Genomic DNA, 25623 nt, shown 5'->3' with positions numbered 1-25623 from the left:
AGCATTACAGGAACATGCATATAAAGGCAAGACCACATATTTTCTCAGAGTAAACAGTGGGTCACCCAGTGCCTCCTAATCACCTTATAGACAATAATAATTTTAAAATGTATTGAATAATTACAATATACCAGCATAGCTCTAAGTGCTTTATGTTTTTTAATTTCTGTAATTCTCGTAACAACCTTATGAGCTAGGTACTGCTATTACACCTACTTTACGGATTATGAAATTGAGGCCCTACAAAAGGAAGTGACGTGTTCAAGGTCACAGAGTCACTTAGTGTAGGAGCTGAGCATATACCTTGGCTTTCCCAACTTTTAGATTGGTTTCGTACTGCACCACCTCTTTTCCTCAGATTAATGGTCTGAGTTATCCCAAATTCACCAGGCAGCTGAGCTCAGCAATCTGTTTCGAACTGCAGGGTCTAGGCTGTTTGCCTTGGTTGACACTCCGGTTTGGCATGCCCCGGTGTGGATTTGTAGTGGCTAACATTTAATTAGATTTTGCCCAGATCACTAGCCTAGATCACTTTTCCCATTCATTCATGCAGCAAATGTTTATTTAATTCAAACTAGGTGTTAGGTACGATGTTAAGTGATGTGTAAGATACAGTCCCTGCTTTCAGTGAACTAGAGGAGGAATGAGAATTGCACACAGATTCTTCTCTTTAAGGTGGCAACGTGCAGGGAAAGAGCACTAGGAGTCAAGGAAAGAAGATTATGTCTGTTTACTGAGACCCAGGAAGCTGAGATTGGAGGCTGGGTAGGAATTGATGTGCAGAGAGGGGAGGATACTCCTCCAGAGGAAACTAGAGTGCACAAAGGCCCAGAAGATGGGAAGCATGGGGGCTCCAGGAGGTATGCCAGTGTCCACTGAAGACAAGAGCAGTAGATAAGGCAGGAAAGAAAAGAAAAGAGAAAAGAAGGAAGGTGGGGAGGGAGGGAAAAGAAAGAAAGGAAAGAGAGGAGAGAGAGAGAAGACAGAAAGGGAAGGGAAGGGGAGGGGAGGGGAAAGGGAGGAGGGAAGGAAGGAAGGAGAGGAGAGGGGAGGGGAGGGGAGGGGAAAGGGGGAAGTGAAGGGAGAGAAGGAGAGGAGAGGAGATATGCAGGGTACAGAGAACATGCCCTCTGGAATCAGACCAGCTGGAATTCAAGTCCTTGTTCAACCACTGTCTAGTAGGGTTTTTTTGTTTGTTTGTTTGTTTTTAAATCTCTGTGGGCCTTGGCTTTCTCACAGAGGATTGTGAGTGTTAAATGCTGAAATGATTGTAAAATGCCTGGCACATTGTTGGTGTTCACCATGCTAAAACATTTGATCTTTTTTTTTTTCTGTAAGCAGTAAGGTATTTCTTTGTGTGTGTGGTGGTGTTTTTTTTTTCTTTCTTTCTTTCTTTTCTTTTCTTTTTAGAGACAGGGTCTCACTCTGTTGCCAGGCTGGAGTACAGTGGTGCAATCATAGCTCACTGCAGACTTGAACTCCTGGGCTCAAGCAATCCTCCCACCTCAGCCTCCCAAGTAACCAGGATTACAGGTCCATGCAACAGCACTGGGCTGATTTTTTTTTTTTTTTAGAGGTGGAGTCTCGCTATGTTGCCCAGGCTGGTCTTTAACTCCTGGGCTCAATCAATCCTCCCATCTCGACCTCACAAAGTGCAGGGATTACAGGCATAAGCCGCCTCACCCAGCCAGGTTTTTTGTAAGTTTACAAATTACATATTGGTATAATGATCTGCTTTGGTGTTGATATGTAAATCATAATAGATCCTTCTTGGCCTTGGAAATATTAATAAACACAGTTAAAAACTAAGGGTTACGCTCATGGAACACTATAAAGGAATGTTTGGCTTGGGTTCTTTCACCCCTTCTTTGCCACCTCCATGCCCAGGGCTTTTAGAGACCCCACTCTCGATCTTCAGAATTAGGATTGCCAGATTTAGCAATTAAAAATGCAACATGTCCAGTTACACTTAAATTTCAAATGAACAACAAATAATTTAGTGTAAGTATGCCCCATGCAATATTTAGGACATACTTATACTAAAAAGTCGTTTATCTGACATTCAGATTTAACCAGGCATCCTGTATTGAGGGGCAGGTCAGGAATCAGCCAGAACAAACCTGTTCCCCATATTTGGGGAAGGAGGCGCACCTGCCTGCTAGCCTTGTCTCTCAGGTGATAAAGGCTCCACGCAGCAGGCTTTGAGCAGCGCCTTCAAATCACTTCCTGGGCAGAAACATCAATTCTAATGGGTCCCACTGTGCATGTTTGGGAGCGGGAGTGGGAGTGGGAGTGGAAATGGGGGTGGGAATGGGGGTGAAGCAAGGAAGAATGTCTTGCCCCAGCCTTCACATATCCTCAGCCTCCTCTGTCTGGGCAAGAACACACATCAGCTTTTCCCTCCTCCAACTTAAAGGCCTTATGGGGGATTTTCTTTGCTTTCTTCTGAACATTCCCACAGTCAATTGGTAGAATGAAGACAGCCTTTGTGGTCTGATAACGTGTCTCATAGAATACAAGCATGTCTCAGGGCAGAGCGTCCTCTTCAAGTTTCTTCCAGGAACATTGCTCACAGCGGGAACTTGAGTTGTCCTTTGTGGGGAGATGTGTGTGTGAGTGACTTGACACAGCCATCCAAACGTGATGGGAACAGACTCAGTGCTCTGTGCCCTGGCAATCCGAGGATCATGATATCGAAGCCAGAAAGATAATCCAGCTGCTTCACTTTAGAAATGAAACAAGGGAGAATTCTGCCCAAGGTCACAGATTTTGAGTCTGAACTCAGGTCTAGGTGTCTGTCTACTACTTTGGGCTCTCCAGTAATAGCTCAGGGGATCTGAGTATTCTCGGCACCCTTGTTGGTTGGTTTCTGGGTATTTTCACTGGATTACCTGATGAGTATCCCCCAGACCCCCGCTTGGCTGCGTGTCCTTCGGCACTGCCATGCTCAGCTTTATGCTTTGACCCTCCTCTCCTAAGAGCGAGCAGGACCACTGCTGCTAGGAGCTAATGGCACTTTCTCTACCAGCCGGCTCATGGCCGTCCCCATTAGTGCCTCCTCACTGCTTTCTTTGCCCCACCCTGACCAAGCGTCCTGCGGTTGAAATGGAAAAATCCAACTCAGAGCAGATAGCTTTTCACTTCGGTTTCAGGGGAATAATTCATCCACGTAACATGAGGTAAAAATTAAAACAAAGCAGGGCGTAGTTTCAAGCCGAATAGCACCCTTGGGCTTAAGAGTGACTTTGACCAATTCCTCCCAGACTAGAAAAATTATCTGGCTGCCAGAGAGTTCTTAGAGGAATCACTTTGTTCAATGGTGTCACTGGCAAGGTGGTATTAACCCTAAGACCAGCTTCATCTGAACACTGAAGGCAAACCTGACTGTGCAGGCAGGGCCAGCCCACATGGGAGCCCAGGGCAGCGATCATGGGATCTTCCACTCTTTTTATTTTCTTATTCTTGCCACAACCTGTCATGAGACCAAGAAAACTTGTTTTGAAAATGCTTGACAGCCAAAACAACCTGTTCTCAGCCCTGGATGAGAGGGCTTGTCCTCTCTGACCACTTACGTACTGTTAGAGGTTTGACTAGCTGCTGACTGGAAAACATGAATTTGCTGTTTTCTTCTCATATTGTTCACAGACAAGTGCCAGTGGCTTTCCAGTTCCTGTTTCCCCCCTTTTCCCAGCCTTTTCTTCACCAGAGACGTTTTAAGATTATGCCTAACTGATGAATGAACACTAGCAGCATACACTTAAGAGGCTGTAACCGATGGTTATATCTCTGCAGGCTGAGCTTGATATGTAGGTTGTCTTTCCAATCCCATTTGATTTTAACCTGTAGATTTAATCTGTGGATAGATTTTAACTTGTGAATTTCCACTTGCTTTTTGGTCCTTCCTGGTGAAGTTGGACATGTTAGTCAATCGCTAGTTATCCAAGCAGCCATTTTGGCCTCTGCCTTGGTGGCCCTGAGGCCAGCAGTAGTATCTCTGTTCCTCCCACCAAGCCTTGCAAGTCAGGTCTTGGTCTTGGGTGGATCTCCAAATGACCCTGACTGTGAAGGAGCAACCTCATCTCTTCTCCTCTGTACAAGGAAGGGCTGGACTAGATAAGGGTTGGGCAAACAACAGCCTGAGGGCAAAGCTAGCCAGCTGCCTGTTTTTATAAATAAAGTTTTATTGGAACACAGCCATACTCATTGATTTACATATCATCTATGGCTGTTATCACTCCAAGGCGAGAGTTGAATTGTTATAATAGAATACAGGTATGGCCTGCGAAGCTGCAAATATTGATTATCTGGTCCTTTACAGAAAGAGTTTGCTGATCCCTGACCTAGATGATCTCTAGGGTTTTCAAATCCAGTGTTCTATGACTCTTGAACTTGAGGCAATTCTTGAATAGGAAGAGCTCCTGGAATAGGGGCTAACTGGAAAGGGCCTCTTTCCATCCTGTAGTAGTTAACAAAACAAAGCATGCTTTGAGATTGTTGAACTTTACAAAGGGCGGGGCTTATTTTGCTGTATTTTTACAGAGTTTATTTTGCTGTGTGTCTGTATTTGTTTATTGGTCTAATGGCTCTGGTATGCATGGTGTCCAGCAGTTTTGGAGAAAAGATATCCCAGCTGTGTAGGTATGACTGTCTTTAGTGGCATGGTTTGAGGTGGGACACCCATTTGTGCCCACCTGGAAGAGAATGCTGATTCATCTGCTTGATAAACACGGCAGGAAAGGGAGCCAAATGCTGTCCTGGAGAACCTGTAGGGCTGCCCAAACTCCACCTCACCCCTGGGCTGTCTGTGTTTGCCTTTGTTTCTGAGCCTAAGCAATGGGATGGAAAAGATTAACTCTAAGCGGTGGGGCAGTGCAGTAGGCTGTGGCCAGGAGAACAAGAATGGGTTCTGAAGATGCCTTTAAAAATGCAAATTAGGAAGGAAGAAATCTTCACTTTCTTACCCCAAAGCCCATCCAAACAAGGTTCTAATTTACAGAATTGCGTCCCCGTGAAGTTCCCCATGCCCATGTTAGTGCACCAGGTGTGTAATAGGGAACCCAACACACAAAACTGAATGGGTTTCTCAGGGTCATCTTGGTAAGAACCTTTGTGCAAACAAAGAAAAGGCTCCCCCTTTGGGTTGGTGCAGAGTTAGCTTTAGGTAAAGAAGAAGCTGTCCCTTTGTCTGGGCCTCTGTCCCTGGGTGAGCACACAGCTTAGCATGCAGAGCACAGGCTCAATTTCAGCCCCTACTTGCTCTCTTGGCCTGATGCCTTTGTGCGGGGCAGAAGCTGCACTTCCAAATGCACAGCTCCCTGCGCCCCTTGTACCTGGCATGTTAGAAGTCTGTGGGGTCCCCTCAGGGTTCTAGCTGGACAACAACAGGTTAACTCTGCTTGGCCTTGGTCTTCGAGGACACAGCGGACTAGGCTAGTCACCAGCACACCTCTTCTTCCCTGTCCCCTTCAGCAACACTGCAAGGCAAGTGTGGCTGGTGTCAGGGCTGAAGGATCGGTGCCCCATGCTGGGAGCAGAGAGTTGGTCCTCTGGCCGCAGACGCTGTAGGCCCTGCTCTGGGCCAGGTGCTTATACAGGAGAGCCCAAGCCTTGGCTCCTCCTTCCAGCTTCAGCTCAGCTCAAGGAGTGCACATGATTTTCCACACGGTTCAACCTCAAAGGCAATACACTTGCAGCACAGAGAAATGTGCTCAGAGGTCCAGAATAGACAGGCTTACAGTGGAGGAAGTGACCTCACTCCCGAGGCACTGGGTTCCCCACTGCGCAGTGTGTGCTGTGGCGGCATTCCGCCGGGACACCCACCCTCGGCAGGGAGTGTTGTCAGAATGGCTTGGAGAAGACTGTGATGAACTCTGTGGGTGCTACAGCATTGTGGTCAGATCCGATTTCCACCGCTCAATTCATGCTGGAAATTGTCTTTGGGCCAGCCATATGGGCAAACTTTGAAAGACTCCTGTCCTACCCTTTTAATTCTGCATCTATCAGCGTTTCCCAGCAGCTCAGAGGCTAGAGGAGTGGGAAGAAAGAGGCAGCGAGCCGACAGCAGCCCAGGACCCAGTATCTGCTTCCTGTCCCCTTACTTGGTTTTAAGAGCCTACTGGGAACAAGAAGGAATGCAGTTTGTCCCTGTTGTGAGCCCCTGAAACGTGCAGAGCACCATGCTAAGGAACAGTTAGAGTCCTGCGCCCATCGCACTTCTTCTCTGTGACCTAGAAGGACATGACAGGAAGGTAAAGGACAGTACCTGCATGTCAGCACTGTCGCACACTCTGAGAAGGGCAGTGGGAGCCCAGTGAAGTCAACCTGGAAACGTCTGTGCACATCAGGGCAGGACTGGGGCCCAGGGCCTGAGAGAAAGAAACCTGACTGCTGGCAGATGTCTCCAATTTCAGAAACTTACTACTCCATGTCACCAGGCCCATGGTGATGTCCTCACATTTAGCTGCAGCCTGCCGTGGCCAGGCATAGGTTGGCAGCATCACTCAGCAGAGTGCCTTCTAGTGGAACATGGGTGCACCCAGAGCCGTGCCCTTCCTGCTCAGCCTTAGCCCTCAGTGGCTGCAGAAGGCAGGAAGACCCTCCAGGGCTGGCAGTATGCTGTCATCAGGACACGGGCTTGCAGCTTCCAAGTCCTGCTCTGCCTTTATCATGTGCCTGGCCTTGGGCAAGTTGCTCCTCTCCAAGCCTGCTCTTTCATGTATATGGGTGGAGTAGATTAATGGGATCGATTTCATACACATGATTGTTGCTTGGATTAAAATGAGATTATTTTGAAAGCACATTATAAACTATAAAATAGCAAGTATCAAGTTAGTTAATTCACTTATTCAACAAATGTTATATACATACCTATTGGTACCAGACACTAGTTGGACAGTGTTCCCAGGAGGTCCAGGCCCTTGTCAATAAGAGCTGTTCAATAACTGTTTGTTGAGTTAACGTGAAACAGGAGGTCCTCAGTGTGTGTGTGTTCATAGCTGTATGATGGCAGTGGAGGGGTGGGCAGGAAGGAAACCAAGGTTTGAGTTCTTACCATGTGCCTGGCACTGTTGCCTCATAACAACTACTGTGGGGTCACTGGAGAGAAACAGAGACTCGGGGGCTTTTCCAGACACACAGCTAGTAAGTAATGGATCCACATTTAAATTCAGTTTTCTCTTACTCCAAAATCCATGTTCTTCCCACTTAATCAGATAGGGAATGATTGCCACGTGTTCCTCTTGCCACAGAATGACACCAGGAGATTCCGTCTCTAACCCATGTTTCTTTTCCCAAGCATCCCCTAGATCTATGACCCAGGCCAAACCCAAGCCATAAATGATCACCCCTGATTCTAGGCCAGAAAATAGGAATCGTGTGAAATCTAAGCAGAATGAGGCTGTGTCACCACTAGCCAAACCTCTTGTTCATACTGCACAGGTTTTAGGAAAACAACAGCCTTTAATGCATGCTCGAAATTCCTTCCATGGTAAGCCACTGTGAGAAAAATCTCACCCAAACAATGTGCTCTTGGCAGAAGGAGGGCCGGTGTCTTTTCAGGGAAAAAGCAAACCAGCAGGGACCCAGAAATCACTCTAGGGAGTGTTGGTTTCCCCAGAAGAGCTTGCTTTTTAAAAATAAACTTAGCAAAGGATTTCATCTGCCCCTCTGCCCCACCTTTGCCTCCCACTGCTTGCAGAGGAGGAGGATTGTGGAGTTCCTCGTCCTGGGTCAGTTCCCAGCTCAGCACTGATGCATCTGCTCCTCAAGTTTAGCACCAAATATTTATTCTGATAAAGTGAGTTTAAAAAAAAAAAAAACTAAATCGATTATTGTCTGGCTTGGTCTCCAAAAATGAGTCCCTGCAATTGACAGTGGTTGCGTGAACTTAAGAATAATAGATCCTTAGGAAGGAAGGCTGTTCATTCAGTCATTCAACAGAAAATTAGGGTACTTCTGTGTCACTGAGGTGCAGCCCCAGTGAAACGAACTCAGAAGCCTCCAGTGTTTATACCACTGAGACTGGGGCAGAGTAGTCTGGAGTGCTGCATTTAAAGCTAGGCACTCCCCAGTGATGGAGCTTCCAGCTGCCCCTACCATTCAGTTCACAAGTGTCCCTGAACTTCGGTGAAGTATGAGCTACCAAGCTCTGCCCAAGGGTGACCACAGAAGTAGACAACTTATGAACCAGAAACATCAACCAGCAACCCCAGACAGTTTATGTAGGATTGCTTCATTCCAGAGAGCAGAACTGGGATCCATGGGCAGAAATTTTGAGGGGACAGATTCCAGTTCGGGAGAGAGAAGAACCCTGTAACTCTTAGAGACACCTTAGAGCAACACACTCTCCATCACGAAAGGTGTCCCGGCAGGGCGAGGATCACCCCCCAGAAGTGCTGCTGGGCCAAGCCCTGCCTTGGACAAGATCCTAAGGTCTCGCCCAACAGCAAGGTTCTCTGGTTAGCACCACATGAGTGGCTCAACAATTCGTGTTGTGGAGCTTCAGAGGCAGGACAAGCAGTCATGGGCTGTGGTTGGCGGCCGCAGGCCCTGATGCTTAGGCCAGGGCTTGAGGGTGGGTAGGTGTCAGGTAGGTGGGAGACCCCCAGCATGTTGCAGGCCCAGGAAAGCACCCTTCACCTGCAGAGTAAAGGGGCTCCTGCTTAGCTGGCTGCCAGACTTGCAAAGGGAAATTAATTATTGTTTGTGATACAATTAAAATCCCCCGATGAAAGGCCTTGTATAAATGTAAATTATCATTATTGTCATTAAAGGGGCTAGACGTCTGGCCTGCTGGATAATACCCCCACATACCTCTAAGCAGAAAAGAAAGCCAGCCCAAGGCAGGAAGTTTGCTCCTGCTCTTCCAAAGCAATAGCAGTAAGAAGGGGCAGGCCAAGGAGGGCTCTGCCCGTGGCTGTGAAAGCAGAGCCCCCCACTCTCATCCAGGGTGAGCACACAGCTCTCTCTGCTCTGGGAGTCAAGTGACTGTGTGTCCCCTGAGGGCCAGGGCCCTGCCCAAATGTGGTCCCTTACCCCTGCAGGAACCAGCCCATTACTAGCACAGGAGTGGCCCATGAATGTGTGAATGTTTAGTTGTCTGCTGATTTGAAGGGTGGAAGGAACATGAGCAGGATGGATACTGGCCAGCATTCTTGGGGTCCTAAGTCAGATCTGGAGACAAAGGGCAGACAGACGGCTCAGACCTGTGCGGCACCTCTGATGATGCTTGTGAAGGCTCTTGAGGGAACCCCTCTAGCAAAGCGCCAGGAGAGGTCATTTGTTACATTACTGCTTCCACTTAAGAAACTGTCTCTGGCTAAAGTGGTTGGATTAATACCAAAGCAGAAATAATAATAATGAATAATAGTATATTAGACTGAGCAGTGACCTCAGAAACCATCCTCTCACTTTGCAGATGAGGCATCTCTGGGGTACAGAGAGGTGAAGTGGCTTCTCCAAAGTGGCGTAGCAGAGAAAAGCAGAGCTAGAATCACAGCTCAAGCACCCCATGCCAAGTCCACAGTTTGACTATGCGGGATGATGATACCTCCCCTGTGACAACACTTCACAGAGATATTGCTCCTCATCAACCCTACGGAGTTTTAAGATGACCTTTATGTTACAGGAACCTTCTGGGCTTCCTTTTCTCTTCTGGGGCTCATTGTTTAGAGAGCATTTGTGGTCCCTCACATGTCACCTGGGTGGACTGCACGCACCCTCCTTCTTGAACTTCTTTTCCTTCCCCCAGATACTCAGAGTAGCCTGCATTCTTCATTAGGGTGCCCCAGCACTTCCAAGAACCACATGGGCCCGTGAGAGGGAGGTCAAGGTCATCCCTTGAGTCTCTTGTTATCACAGTCATAATTCTGCTGAAAAGCTACATGATGCAGATCCAAAGATGAGAGCGAACAGCACCAGTCAATACCTGTAGACACACAGCTACCAGAGGGAGGGCCATTTAGGGGGTTTTGTAGGACAAATGTAGGTGCAATGGGGGTTGGCAGTAAGTAGCCCTCGAAATTAATTACTGAGCTGTTGGCAGCTCTAGGAAAAGTTTAATGGAGGAGACTAAAATACAGCCACAATGAGGTTTGGGATGGGAGAGAGCACGAAATCAAAAAATTTTAGAAATTATTTATCTTACTCCCTTACTGCATAGATGAGAAAACAGAGCAGTGATTCACCATGATACAGCAGAGCCAGGGACAGAACCCAAGGCTCCCGACTCAGTAGACAGTACACTTGCCACTGGAAATCATGGTGGCATGGAAAGAATGTGCCCTTTGGAGTCAAGCAGCTCTGGATTCATAACTAGCATTGCCACCTATTAGCTGTGTGATCTTAGAAAAGTTACTTTGGGCCAGGCATGGTGGCTCACACCTATAATTTCAGAACTTTGGGAGGCTGAGGCAGGAAGATCACTTGAGCTCAGGAGTTTGAGACCAGCCTGGGCAACATAGTGAGACCCGTAACATAGCGAGACCCCATCTCTACAAAAAAAAAAAATAATAATTAGCTGGGCGTGGTAGTGCACTCCTGTAGTCCTAACTACTCGGGAGGCTGAGGCAGGAGGATCACTTGGGCCTTGGAGGTCGAGGCTGCAGTGAGCCAAGATCGCACCACCACACTCCAGCCTGGGTGACAGAGTGCAGAGAGAGGGACCTTGTCTCAAAAAAGAAAAGAAAAGAAAACTTACTTTCCATCTCTGATCATAGATTTATTTTTGGCAAAAATAGAATCACCTGCCTGGTAGTAGGCCTGTTAGAAGGAGTAAATATAAAATAATACGCATGAAAACAAGTAGCATGATATCTGGCATGTAGTAGGCACCTCCCTTTCCTTATACTCATGGCTTCCAGACTTTTTTTTGAACCACAATCCACAAGATATTTTACATTTGAATCCAGTATATATAACTAAAACAAAAGTGCCACATACAGTGCACTCTGATTTTATTTCACTTTATTTTAATGCTGCTCAGAACCCACTAAATGGATTTTGCGATCCACTGTTTGAACAAGCCTACTTTACACCACACGTGGATATCATTCATCCACGTTGCATATATGCCCTTCCTTTCCTTCCCTCCCTCCCTCTCTGTAATGGAAGCCTGGGGCCGCAGAGCTACCTGCTGTCAGCATGTGCAGGGCCCAAGCTGGTGCAGTGTGGAGTGAGCCCTGCAGCCCAGCAGAGCAGGTGCATCTCCTCCTCCTGTGCTTGCCCCCAGCCTCTCTACTGCGTGATTACAGAAGACTCCTAAGGCCCCTTCCAGCCAGACATTCTGTCACCTGCCAGCCTGCATGGAACTTTCCCACATCCTACCCCAGCAGAGCCCACCTGAAGTTCCTGTTGTGAGAATTGCTCTTGTTACCAAAGGGCATTGTCTCCAGAAGGCCACTGTACCCCAGCAGGGAGGGTGGAGCTTGGACACCCTCTCCCATTGAGTAGTTTCTTTTTTGGGAATTGCTGCTTTTCTGTCTGAAAGCCCAGAGAGCCAGGTGTCTGGGGTGTGATTCTGGCTGTCAGGGGGATGAGGGTGAAGAGAGGAGGGACCACGGCCACCTTCCTGCCCCTCCCCCACATCCTCAAACACCCAGCCACGGGGGTGAATGTCCCAGAGTGTTGGGTGACCAAAAGCTGTGCGCAAAAGCCAGCATCCAGGGGCCTGAGCACCTGTGGAAGCCATGAGCTCTGGCCTCTGGATGCTGAGATCTGGTGGAAGAAACTGAACTTACAGCCAGGCAAATAACACTTCAAAGCCGTAGAGAGACTCAGGGGAGGGGAAGGTTAGAGGCCCCAAGGAGTTGATCTCCTAAGTGTTCCTTAGGCCCTCCTTTGGGAGTCTTGCACTTTGCTGTGGAGGCTGATGCCTGGCAGTGCTGCGCACAAACCTCAGAGCACTGTCCCAGCTGGGGTGTGACTTGGGGCCTGGACCTACATTCCAGGGTCAGCTCTGCTGGGTCCCTGTGCACTTCCTCTTTGAGGGTTACCCTTTGGTTTTTTCCCCTTTTGATGACTAAAAAGTGGAGGGTAATCTGTGAGCTTGGTGGTGACTCACCACCATCGGACAGGTGGCCCACTTTTCCCAGCAGGTGAGCTGCCTGAGTAGCCCTCCTCCTGGCCGGGACTGTGGCGAGCTCCCTGCACCCCACCCCAGGCAGCCACGTGGCCATCAGCACATCATGGCCTGTGCTGAGCGCCTGCTCTTGCAGCCCTGGGCAGAGTGAGCAGAGGACTCACCATCTGGGCACACCAGGCAGGTGCAGATGGGGAGACAAGATAAACCCAGGGCTGGGGCTCTTCTCTAGGTTCCCAGGCCCCAGGCAGCAGCACATTCCTTAGCCCCCCCACACCCACCACCTGGCCTCGTTCCCAGCCCCAGCCCAGCCAGGTGCACCCATCCTCCCAGCCTTTCTCAGTGCCACACAGCCATTCCTGCCTCTCATCAAGCAGGTTATGATGGGCATGGCAGTCCGAGAGGGAGGGGGATGGAGGGGACTGGCTCACGCTCCGCCTACTAGCTCTGGGGCCTCAGGTCAACCCCCTGGGCAAGGAGGCATTCATTTAGCACCAAGTTGACATTCACCTTCTGGGAGCTTCTGACAGGGTGAGCACCAAGGGCACTAAGGGTGAACCATCCCCAAATTCTGCTGTCTAGGCACTTACAGGGATGACCTATGCTAACGTATCATTAGGATATGCAGTGTCACAGGAACCATCCTAATCTCCCGCCCTTAGTCTCCCCTTCCCCTTCCTTGTAATGTTTGACCTCGGCGGTTTCCTTTTTCCTTCTATTACAACATTGTGTCATTCTAAAGTATATCTTAAGTAAGCCAAATGCTTGCATTTGAGAAATATTTATTGAGCTGGTGTGTGTTGGACACTATACTCCAGGCTGGGGATGCAAAGATGGATGAATACGACCCATGGGCTTTGCCCTCAGGGAGCTTCTCCCAGGGTGTGAGAGAATGGTTGGTATGTGTAGATGCGTGCATACATCTGTGATGAACGCCAGAGAAGGAAGCTGGTCCCATGGCCAGTGGAGGCTCAGGAGCCCATTAGGACTACCCTGTCCCTCCCTCCATTTAGCCAGCTGGCCCTCCCTTCTCCTCCTCCTTCTCATCTGCTGCACCAGGGGATGCCAAGGGAGCAGAGATGCCTGCAGCCCGTGGGAGCAAGTCCTGGCCTTTGCAGTTGCAAAAACTGGCTGCAAGCTGCCCCAGCCCCAGAGGAACTGGCCAAGCTCCAGAGGGCCTCCTTGGAGGGCCTCAGAGGGAGAGAGAACTGCTCAGTAATTTTGATCACTTTGGTAAGTATTTAAAAATACCCTGTGATTTAGCAGGAACCAGAATTCATCCCAATACTTTGATGTCTAGAAATGGATCTCAGTCAGTTGTTGTTGAAGTCCTCCTAAAACGGCATTTGATTTAATTCAACACATACTGAGACCACAGTCAGCCTTCTCACAGGCGAGGAGGCCGAGCTGTATAAATTGTAGTCTAGACACCAATCTAAATATCTCAAACGCAAGGCAGACATAGCCCAGCCCAAGGATGGAGGCCCGGCATGCTGTGGAATCGAGTAGAGGGGAGATTGATTCCAGCTGAGGGCAAGGGCCTCTGCCTGAAGCTGTGAGCAGAGGCACAGAGCACTGTGTTCCCACTGCGATATCAAGCCTTTGCGTCTCAAGTTTGTTAATTTCCTTGTTTTGCAAGCTTAGACCCCCTGAAAACAAACCAGGCATGCTCAGGGGTTGGCGCATTTAGCAAGATTGACTGTGTACATGAACCAGTTACAAGCACTTGTTGGTTCCTAAAGCCCACACCCGAGAGCCAGGCTGCCATCGCCCGGGGCATAATTACAAAACAAGCTCCCATCGTGCCAGTCACTCACTCACCAAGGCACCCAGAGTTGGATGGCAGTTGTCACAGGGGCCTTTGGAGGGTTTGGGGCGAAGGGCATTGAAACAGAAGCAGGTCTCTTTGTAGCCATCCTGTTGTGAGGGTGACCCTTTGACACGAGGCCCTTTGACATGAGGCGAGTAACCCCAAGTGAGTCAGAATTTACAGTGGCGGTTCAGGACAATGAGGACAAGGCAAGACCACGAGGCATGATTAGCAGGACTTGTCTTACACTATTTACAGGACTGCTTTGATTTTCAGACCACACTCGGTTTTCATATGACTGATTAAAAACATGTGCCAGTTGAAGTCACAGCTGCAGAAGAAAACTGGAAAAAGCAGTGAGCCTTAGATGTTGGAACTTGCCTCTATTTGCAAAAATGACCTCTGACTTGATTTATGCCCTTGATTTCCTGACAGTGAGGGCTGTGTCCCTGAACCGCTTCTCCTACCACACCCCACCCTACCACCACATTGGCCTGACTCTAGCAAACATCATGAGGCTCATCTTACAATTACCCAAAGAAAGCATTTTTGAATTCCAGAATTCAAGTCCTGTTTTGGAGGAAGGCAACTGTTAGGCTCTTGCAAAATAAAAAGTTCCAAGTAAAGGAGGCTAACAGCAACAAGACCACAGGGTCTCATTCACGGGGCTGGGCTCTAGTGGCTCTGCGGTTGGCGTGACATTGGCAGGTATCTTAACTAAACTTGCTAAGCTTCTATTTTCTTGTCTGCAAAATGGGGAGCATGACCTCTGCCACACCCAGTAGTGTTGTGAGCACCACCTTTGCAAAGCTTCACTGCCTTAGGTGCTCCCTCCCCGCTGCCAGTCCCCAACCTCTTTGGGTTGTATATTCTGTGTTTTGTTTTCATTTATTTAAAGCTATATTGATTCAGTTTGTCAGATGTCTATTTTATGGATTTTTATTCTTTTGAAAATATCTATTGAATCAATAAAGCACTGTAATTCCAGTAGGAAAGAACCCTTTTGATGAGACTTCATTGAACAAAGTTTCCTACTGGCCTCAACCCCAAGGCCTCTGAGCATTTCCCTGACGTTTCCCTGTCTTAACTTTCTTCAGTCTCCTGAGATCCCCTTCTCTAGAACCCAACCGTTACATCATTTTCCAGGCATTACCCCTGATAACTTATGCTTCCTGAGCTAGAGGGCAGAGGGGTGGCCGAGAGGAACAGGCCCTCATGTCCCCCGACAAAACTGTCTATGGCACTTTTTGCTCGGGGCTCTACAGTGTTCACTAACCCTGCCCCACTTGTATAAAACTATGCAGATGAAAACTATCCAATAATAACCCAACTACTCCCACCACCTTTGCAGCATTACCACCTCCTACTGAAACTTGCCATGTGTGGGGCCCTGGGCTTGGTACTCGATACACATTTCCATTCTCCTCACAACCTCCTTGAAAAGAAAATGATAAAGGGGCTATCACCACTGACCCCACAGAAATACAAACAACCATCAGAGAATACTATAAACACCTCTGTGCAAATAAGCTAGAAAATCTAGATGAAATGGATAAATTCCTGGACACATACACCCTCCCAAGACTGAACCAGGAAGAAGTTGAATCCCCGAATAGACCAATAACAAGTTCTGAAATTGAGGCAGTAATAAATAGCCTACCAACCAAAAAAAGCCCGGGACCAGATGGATTTACAGCTGAATTCTACCACAGGGACAAAGAGGAGCTGGTACTGTTTCCTCTGAAACTATTCCAAACAATTGAAAAGGAGGGACTTCTCCCTAACTCACTTTATGAGGCCAGCATTATCCTGGTACCAAAACCTGGCAGAGACACAACAAAAAAAAGAAAATTTCAGGCCAATACTCCTGATGAAAATCAGTGTAAAAATCCTCAATAAAATACTGGCAAACTGAATCCAGCAGCACTTCAAAAAGCTTATCCACCACAATCAAGTCAGCTTCATCCCCAGGATGCAAGGCTGGTTCAACATATGCAAATCAGTAAATGCAATTCATCACATAAACAGAACTAAAGACAAAAACCACATGATTATCTCAATAGATGCAGAAAAGGCCTTCAATAAAATTCAACATCCCTTCATGTTAAAAACTCTCAATAAACTAGGTATTGGTGGAACATACCTCAAAATAATAAGAGCCATTTATGACAAACCTACAGCCAATATCATACCGAACAGGCAAAAGCTGGAAGCATTCCCCTTGAAAACCAGCACAAGACAAGGATGCCCTCTCTCACCACTCCTATTCAACATAGTATTGGAAGTTCTTTCCAGAGAAATAAGGCAAGAGAAAGAAATAAAGGGTATTCAATAGGAAGAGAGTTAATCAAATGGTCTCTGTTTGCAGACGCCATGATCTTATATCTAGAAAACCCCATTGTCTCAGCCCAAAAGCTTCTTAAGCTGACAAGCAACTTCAGCAAAGTCTCAGGATACAAAATCAATGTGCAAAAACCACAAGCGTTCTTATACACCAACAGTAGACAAGCAGAGAGCCAAATCATGAATGAACTCCCATTCACAGTGCTACAAAGAGAATGAAATACCTAGGAATACAACTTACAAGGGATGTGAAGGACCTCTTCAAGGAGAACTACAAACCACTGCTCAAGGAAGTCAGAGAGGACACAAACAAATGGAAAAACATGCCAAGCTCATGGATAGGAAGAATCAATATCATGAAAATAGCCATACTGCCCAAAGCAATTTATAGATTCAATGCTTTTCCCATTAAACTACCATTGACATTCTTCACAGAATTAAAAAAAAAAATTCTACATTAAAATTCATGTGGAACTAAAAAAGAGCCCATATAGCCAAGACAATCCTAAGCAAAAAGAACAAAGTTGGAGGCATCACATGACTTCAAACTTTACTACAGTAACCAAAACAGCATGGTACTCATACAAAAACGGGCACATAAACCAATGGAACAGGATAGACATCTCAGAAATAAGATTGCACATCTACAACCATCTGATTTTCAACAAACCTGACAAAAACAAGCAGTGGGGAAAGGATTCCCTATTCAATAAATGGTGCTGGGAAAACTGGCTAGCCATATGCAGAAATTTCAAACTGGACCCTTTCCTTATACCTTATACAAAAATTAACTCAAGATGGATTAAAGACTTAAATATAAAACCCAAAACTATAAAAACCCTAGAAGAAAATCTAGGCAATACCACTCAGGAAATAGGCACAGGCAAAGATTTCATGACAAAAACGTCAAAAGCAATTGCAACAAAAGCAAAAATTGACAAATGGGATCTAATTAAACTAAAGAGCGTCTGCACAGCAAAAGAAACTGTCTTCAAAATGAACAGACAACCTACACAATGGGAGAAAAATTTTGCAATCTATCCATCTGACAAAGGTCTAATATCCAAATCTACAAGGAACTTAAACAAATTTATAGGAAAAAACAGCTCCATTAAAAAGTGGGTAAAGGACATGAACAGACACTTCTCAAAAGAAGACATTTATGCAGCCAAGAAATATATGAAAAAATCTCAACATCAGTGATCATTAGAGAAAACCCAAATCAAAACCACAATGAGATAGCATCTCATGCCAATCAGAATGGCGATTATTAAAAAGTCAAGAAACAACAGATGCCAGCAAGGCTGTGGAGAAATAGGAACGCTTTTACACTGTTGGTGGGAATGTAAATTAGTTTGGCCATTGTGGAAGACAGTGTGGCAATTCCTCAAAGACCTAGAACCAGAAATATCACTTGACCCAGCAATCCCATTACTGGGCATATACCCAAAGGAATATAAATCATTCTGTTATAAAAATGCATGCATGCATCTGTTCATTGCAGCACTATTCACAATAGCAAAGACATGGAATCAACCCAGTCCGTCAATGATAGACTGGATAAAGAAAATGTGGTGCATATACACCATGGAATACTATGCAGCCATAAAAAGGAAGGAGATCATGTCTTTTGCAGGGACATGGATGGAGCTAGAAGCCATTATCAGCAAACTAACACAGGAACAGAAAACCAAACACATGTTCTCACTTATAAGTGGGAGCTAAACAATGAGAACACATGGACACAGGGAGGGGAACATCACACACTGGGGCCTGTTGGTGGGGGGGCAGCGTGGGGAGAGCATCAGGATAAATAGCTAATGCCTGCGGGGCTTAATACCTAGGTGCTGGGTTGAGAGGTGCAGCAAACCACCGTGGCACACTTTTATTGTGCAGCAAACCTACATGTCCTGCACATGGATCCCGGAACTTTTTTGAAAAAAGAGGTGCTAGTGTCTGAATTTAATAGATGAAGAATCAAGACACAAAAGGGTTAAGTGGCTTGCTCAAGATCACATGGATGATATCTCAGACCATAACTGGGTGGTCCTAAGATTATTAAGTAGAAATCATCCTGTTACAGGTGAGGAAATGGAGTCCCAGTTCTGGATGACACAGTGAGCCAGGGCCCGGGCTAGAGCTGTGAGTCCTGTGCCTCCTAGTGCAGTGCTCTTTCCATTTCCCCCACTGCCTCCCCTTGACGATGCATGTTGTCCTGGACAGAAGGAGAGCTGTTTGAGGACCAGGCCAACCAACACCCTGCTCTTGGCAGCCGGAGCCATGTGATTCCTAAATACCCTTCTAGGAAGAGCTGCAGCGTCTTGATCAAGCCCTGACCAAAACTGCACACCACACACAAGGAGTACACCTGGCAGGTTTGGGGGCAGAAGACAGGCAAGGGCTTGAGGTGCCTCTGGCTACAGAGTTTGTCCTTTGATGCCACAAGGATGCCATGAGCAGCTCTAGACTGGATTGCAAAAGACACGCAGTGTCCTATGACTTTGGCTGAGTATCCAAGCCTGAGATTGGCCATCTCTGCCTGTGATTCCCAGCTCAGTGTGATCAGTGAGAAGGGAGGGCCTGATCCAAGGAGCCTCGGGAAAGGCTTAACTGAGGACAAGGACCCTAGACCTCTCACAGGTTTCCCGCTTCTGCACACACACGTTCTTCTGGCTGTTTCCACAGACTCAGAGCCTCTTCCCCTTGGCCCCAGTGGGTACCCATGATAATAGTTGACGTCTGTTGATCATCTCTTATGCCAGGTACCATGCCAAGCGCTTACCCAGACCATCTCATTCACTCCTCACAAGAACCCTTTAAGGTAGGCAGTTACTCCCACCTTTTAGATGAAGAAACTAAAGCTGCAGTCACTTGCCCTCATGATCAATGAGTAAGGAGTGTGGCCAGGCCTCGAGCCCAGTCTGCCTGGCTCCAGAGCCTGCCCCACACAGGCTACCCTCACCTTCTACAGCCCACCGGCCTTAGGACCCTCAGTTACGGCACCCTGCTTTGTAGGTGAGGGAGCTGAAGCCCAGAAGAGATTTGCCCTGGGCCCAAGGCCCACAAAAGTAGACCCCCTGACTCCTGATTCAGTTCCCTCCACCATGCCATGCCTGTGAGCTGAAGCCTGGGCCAGCCCTTCTTCTGCTCTGAATTCATTGAAAACCTACCCAGTCCTTACGTTTTCTTCTCCTAACTGAGACTCCTAGGTTGGACTGAGTTGTAATTTTATGAAACCCTGAGCAGAGAGACTGAGATCTGTGAAGAGGGCCCGAACCTCATTTTGCCCTCAGGCATATTGAGCTCTAATGCCGTCTAAAAATAGATTCCCTTCCAGTGTGCATTCAGTGAGGAGCTTGACACTCAGGGCCCTCTCCTGTGGGCCCTACTTGGCCAGTTAATGGAGAGGTAAGGAGACCTCACTATCCCCTAGAACACGCTTACACTTTTAAAGCTTACTACATACTTTGTCTCTGGGTCAAAGGTTTTTTCAAAGATGACAGATACCTCTTGCCATTAGCAATCTGTACTCTGGGCAGCTCTCCATTTTCTCTGATAAAAAGTGAAATAAATGAAAACAGTGTTTTTAAAAATCTATAAATGGGTGGGAGCCAGTTGTCATTTTCCCTTTCCCCCTCCTCCCCCTCCCTTAACTGACTTAATGAGGATCCAAGTTGAGAAGCACTCGCCGAAAACAGCTGGTAGCATCATGCCTTTAAATAGCCCTCGCCACGCTTCCCCTTGGCAGCACGCAGTTGGCCCTGGCAGGGAAAGCCCAGGACAGAACAGGAAACTTTAGAACTTTCTGAAAAGAAAAAAGCTTGCCTTTAAAACGTGCTCCCTCTTGCCAAGACCTTTTTGTGTAAGAAGCTTGCAGTGTTGTAGCCCCTTCCCCTAGAAGTTTCCAAGGAAAAACTGAGCTGATGAGGCTTGCCTCGGGACCACAGTGTGACTCTGGGCCTGGGGAGGTAGGTGGAGAGCTCCCCGGACCCGACCCCTGCCCAGCTCAGGCCAGCGTCCAGGGCAGCAGTGGCTCCAGCATCATCTGCTCGTCAGGCACCTGTGGGGGCTACAGTGCAGCTCAGCTGCAGCCTCTCCCCTTGATGTTCATAGCTGTAAGGTCAGGGAGGGTGACATCCTCACCTCTAACTTAGGGAACATTCAGCCCTCCCTGAAAGTGGTACTGGCATGGGCCAGACTCCACAGTGCACATCAGGCCACAGAGTCCATGCAGCAGAGGTTGGTGGCAGCCTGTCGATCTCAGACCCTCTGGAGAAGTGGGGCCACAAGGCTCTCTCCAGCCGCACTTCCATGTTGCTGGGGAAATAGCAGCAGGTGAAACATATGGAAGGAATAAGTGGCCCTCACGTCTGGGTGGCAGCCAACGGTTGACTGTCTCCTCCCACACATTGTCCCATGCGAGTGTGGCATCAGGTGGCCTTATCACCCCTACTCTTCATCAGGGAACAGAGCCCAGGGCTTCTCCTGCCCTGCCCGGCCTCGCCTAGGTCTAGAGCTCTTTCTACCACATCACAGCTCCCCTTTTGCATTAAGGGTGACTGTGGCATGGTGCCGTTAATGGATAAGGGCTTTGAGGTCCTGAGTGCCAGAGAAGGTGGCGGTTTGGCTGGCTCAGGGCTGTGCTGATCACAGGTGGATGGAAGAGGGTGCTCTTTCTTACTAACTATTGGCAAAGTTTGAAATTTGAGAATGGACTAAAATGTTCTTCCTCAGTACCTAAATATGTTAAACCTGTTGTCTTTCTGGGGTTGCTCTCTCTCTCACCTTCTTTTTTTTTTTTTTTTTTTTTTTTTTGAGACAGAGTGTCGCTCTGCCACCCAGGCTGGGGTGCCATGGCGCAGACGTGATCTTGGCTCACTGCAACCTCCGCCTCCCGGGTTCAAGCGATTCTCCTGCCTCAGCTTCCCAAGTAGCTGGGACTACAAGTGCCCACCACCACACCCGGCTAATTTTTGTATTTTTAGTAGAGACGGGGTTTCACCATGTTGGCCAGGCTGGTCTTGAACTCCTGACCTCGGGTGATACACCCGCCTCAGCCTCCAAAAGTGCTGGGATTACAGGCGTGGGCCACTGCGCCCAGCCTCTCCCGCCTCCTTAAACAGCTTGTAATGGACATACTGTAACTGCTTCTTGCAAGCTGGTGGTCCTCATTAGTTACATTAAAGCCACAGCCCATCACCGAGTGCTTTCTACGCTGGGCCAGGCCTGGAGGTCACTGGGAGCAGGATGTGCTCCTGCTTTCCAGGGGCTGGCAGATAAGACCTGTGTGCATGGGACAAGTGCCGCGGAAGAAGCACGGACAGCGTGCAGGGAGACGACCTCCTGGGGACCAGGGAAGACTTGATGGAAGCAAGAGTATTTGTCCTGAGCATGAATAAGCCCAGAGGTGGCAAATGACATGTGTGAGGAAGAGCAAGTAGTCAAATGAGAAGAAGGGAGAGGCAGTAGATCCAGGGCTCGTATCCTGGACCATGGCCGGCTCAGGGGGGTCTGTGACATCCCCAGGTTGCAGTGGGGAGTCTTACCTGCAGTTTCTCGGAGGAGAGGATCCTTAACTTTCTTAGCTTCTCAAAGGGTTGCATGATCTCAAAAAATGTGATAGAGGAACGGAACAGATTTTCTTCTTAATGACTTGGAGCCAGATAGTGAGTCATTGAATACCAGGCTGAGAGTTTGGAGGACATTAAGGTCTTGGTCAGGAAAGGGACAGAGATTCACACTGTAAGAGAATCAATGTAGCTGCAAACAAAGGCAAAGGAGGCCTCATGTCCAGGGGAGAAGCAGCTTCTGCAGCAGTGCCATCGAAAGATAAGACAGGAGCTATGGCAGTCACTACGGATGGAGGGACTTAGCGGCGGGAACCTTGAGGATGAATTCACCGTAGGGGTTTAGGGAGAATGGAAACTGGTTCAGAAGGAAACTGAAGGTTCTGTTGCAGAAAACCAAATTGGTCAGAGCATTTTCAGATACATAAGTGATGAAAACATCCATTTGGAACACTGGTTTAAGTTACAGAGTGACAGGTAGGGTGTCCCACAGGTGGTTGGAGACGTGGGACTGGAAGTTTGAGGGGAGGGAGGGCTGGGCTAGCAGTGCTGCAGGCCCGGGAGTTCCCACCTTGCTCTGTGTGACCCCAAGGACGATGGCGCCTGGGAGTGCTGAAGGAAGGGCAGGGAGAGGTAGAGAGAGGCAGGACAGCTGTGGCACCACATGTCACAGAAGTCACAGGGAAAGAGAGCTTCCAGAGAGAGGAGCTGACATTTCAGTGCTGCAGAGGCGATGGTGGAGGCCAGCACTGAGAAAGAGCCAGAGCATTCCAAGGCCAGATTGGAAAGAGGGCTGCAGTTGACTTGAAGGGGGCGGGCAGCCAGTGGCACCAGCCACTGCATTTGCTCTGCTCTAGAGACAACTCCAGGGCCTGTCGGATTGCGGGGGGCTCTTTGCCCTACGGCACAGGATCCCCGGTGAGTGGTCGTGCTTCCTGAGCAGTTTTCTGTTCTCTTCTCACTGCTGCTGTGAATCTGCCTCCTACCCTTGGGTTAGCTCCTCCGCTCCGGATTTGCTGCTTCTGATCTCCTGGGAGCTGGGAGCTGGTAGAGCCAGGCTCAGTAGGACCAGATCCTAAATGAAATGGACTGTGGGAGGCTCCCTGTGGGTGAGGCGATGAGACCTTTGCAGTGCTGAGGGTGACAGGTCTTGGTGGCCCTGCCTGGTTCTTGCCACTGCTCTGAGGTGAGATATCTGGACACGTAAGGTGTCACTGTGATTGTGTGGGTGTCGGTGGGGCAGGGCTAGAAGGCAAGCCTGGTGACCAGGAGCACGGGTGCCCACCTCCTTCCTCTGCAGCCCCTCCCTTCTCCTCCCCTCACTTTTCTCCCTCACCTCTCAGCTGACAGCAAGCTGCTGCTGGAAATGCCCCTCCACTGCCCATTCCCTGCTGCATGGACTGCGGCCCGCGGGACTGCCATGGGTGCCCTGATGTGGGGTTACCCACGTGTCCGTCTCCTTCACACTGCACTCTCCCACACGGCGTGGTCCCATAGCTGGGTCACCCCGCCACCCCTGATGCCTTGTACAGTGCCTGACATGGTGTGGGCTCGGCGAGTGCACATCTGAGGTAGAACGTGGCCCTGCTTCCACAGATTAGAAACCTGGATGCCGGAAAGGCCAAATGGGCTGCCTCTAGTCCTGCCACCCCTCTTCCACTGACTGGGAAATGTTCTCTTAACACCCAGCCTAGCTTTCTTTCCAGTAGACCAGACTGCATATGCGTTTGGAAATAAATGGAGACCATTAATCATTTAGAAATTATTAGGGCTGGATGTGGTGGCTCAGGCCTATAATCCCAGCACTTTGGGAGGCCGAGGCAGGAGGATCCCTTGAGGCCAGGAGTTTGAGACTAGTCTGGGTAATGTAGCAAGACCCTGTCTCTATGAAAAAATGAAAAAAATTGCTGACATGGTAGCACACGCCTATAGTCCTAACTACTTGGGTGGCTGAGGCAGTAGGATCACTTGAGTCCAGGAGGTCAAAGTTACAGTTTGCTGTGGTTGGACCACTGAACTCCAGCCTGGCTCACAGAGTGAGGTCCTGTCTCTAAAAAAAAAAAAATGTGTTAAAAAACTTATTAGACCCTCTTTGTCTTTATGAAGTCAAGGTCCAACTAAGTGGAAAATGCAACCTTCCTGATACTTTAGATCACTAAATGACTGTGTGGTTCAATCGCACACACACTGTCTTGTGGCTTGGACCAGGCCCTTGTCTTTGTCCTGAAAAAAGGCAGCAGGACCTGAGTGCAGATATCTCATAGGAATTGGCAGCTAGGAGGGCGCACGTACAGGCCCTTTGAATATTCCTGAGAGATATCACAGTAGTGAACTGCATGCACCTCCTCGGAAAAATCCGGAGGGCTTTGCCTCAGCAGAGAAGGCAAATCCAACCCAAGATGCATGAACAATAAATAACAACTGTTCTGAGTTAGCTTGAAAGCTCCGAGTTGCACTTTTTTTCAAGTTGTTTGTGCTAACCACAACTTTTTTTCTCCCCTTCTTTCCCACCAGGGCTTATTTCAAAACCTTTGTCCCTCAGTTCCAGGAGGCAGCATTTGCCAATGGAAAGCTCTAGGAAACACCAGTCTTGAGAGGTGGCCAGCCAGACTGCCTGTCCACATGCGTGTCAGCACATACAGCCGCTTCCTGGAAGCTGCCTGGAATGTCTTCACGGCAGCCCTTTGCTCACACAGCAGCTTTGCACGCCCCAGGCAGCCCCAACTGCTGAAATCCAACTTGAGCTGGCTGGTGGTGCCTGGATCCTAGAGCCCTTCACTTCGGGTTACTCCCTCTTTCTTGCCTCTATTTCTTAGTTGGAAGAAATAAACTCACAAATTATGGTGCAGTAATTTTCCGGGGAAAGTAAAGCGTCAGGAATGCCCACGCCTTTCTTCCAAAGCCTTTGTCTCTGAGACCTCTTAAGTTCTAAGATTAAATGCCCCCCGCTGTTTTTCCTCGGAAACCAGTGTCTTCCCTCTGTGCGTGCATGTGTGTGTTTCATACCCCAGCATTTCCTATCTGGCGCAGTCCTTCACGGCGAGAAGGAGTTACCTGAGTCAATGTGACCAACCCGCTGGGTTTCAGCCACTCTTCCAGCCTGGCCTAAAGCTGTTGCTCAATAACAAATGGCCTCTAGCACACAGCCCCACCTCCTGCCATCCATACCCCTCCAGCCCCCTGTGTGGGCACCTTGTGCCCAGGCCAGCCCCACACAGTAGGCAGTCATTAAAGTTTGGTGAGTGCACCAACGGCTCTGTCCTTCCGGCTCTCCCCTCTCCATCCCCTCTGGGCCTCTGCAGCACTGTGTGAATTATACACAAAGACAAAGCTTGGGTGTCATGGGTTATCACAGGAATGTGTCTGCTTTCTGGGCTTGGGGCCTGGCAGTTGTGCAGCCAGCCAGGAACAGAGCTGGGGAAGTTACCCTGAGCAGGCGCCATCTTCCCTGAACTTACTGATCATCACAGCCAGAAGGGTCTTCGGAAGTCATCTCGTTTCTACCCCATTACTCCCTTCAATGTACAGAAGACAAAACTAAGGCCCAAGAGTTAAGGAAACATGCAAATTAGAAACAGCAAATTAGGAGCAAATCTGGGAACTTGGAGCCAGGCCTCCTTGTACCATCACACACTCCCTTAGCTAAACACAAGATGGCTACCGTCAACTTGACCACATCACCAGGTTTACAGTTTGGTTTAGCATGGTCCTGTCCTGATGGCCTTCCACACAGGGAAGCAGGGCCCACGCACCACCCACAGAGGTAGGGGCAAGAGCTGGCCTGGGTGCTCGCCCTGACACCCTCTGGCCTTCCCATTCCAAGGCGA

The 25623-nt window shown here is 48.5% G+C and overlaps 1 protein-coding gene across 11 annotated transcripts in view; it reads left to right on the top strand.

Annotated features, from left to right (window-relative positions):
* BABAM2 (BRISC and BRCA1 A complex member 2) overlaps positions 1–24761 on the top strand; it is a 574233-nt gene extending 549472 nt beyond the window's left edge. For 6 of the 11 annotated variants that reach the window (XM_030800429.1, XM_030800427.1, XM_030800428.1 and 3 more), the window contains 2 exons: positions 13136–13309; positions 24311–24756. In XM_030800429.1, the coding sequence (XP_030656289.1) occupies positions 13136–13295 (160 nt within the window). In that variant the 3' untranslated portion in view covers positions 13296–13309; positions 24311–24756. Of the gene's footprint in view, positions 1–13135; positions 13310–24310 lie in introns of all 11 variants that reach the window. The other 5 variants (XM_030800431.1, XM_003262660.4, XM_003262664.4 and 2 more) reach the window with 3 other exon arrangements.
* The last annotated feature ends 862 nt before the right edge of the window (positions 24762–25623 follow it).

This window comes from Nomascus leucogenys, chromosome 19 (genome assembly GCF_006542625.1).
Source record: "Nomascus leucogenys isolate Asia chromosome 19, Asia_NLE_v1, whole genome shotgun sequence".
NCBI lineage: Eukaryota > Metazoa > Chordata > Mammalia > Primates > Hylobatidae > Nomascus > Nomascus leucogenys.
Note: the sequence above shows the minus strand (reverse complement) of the source record. Positions and strands in the feature narration are given on the sequence as shown.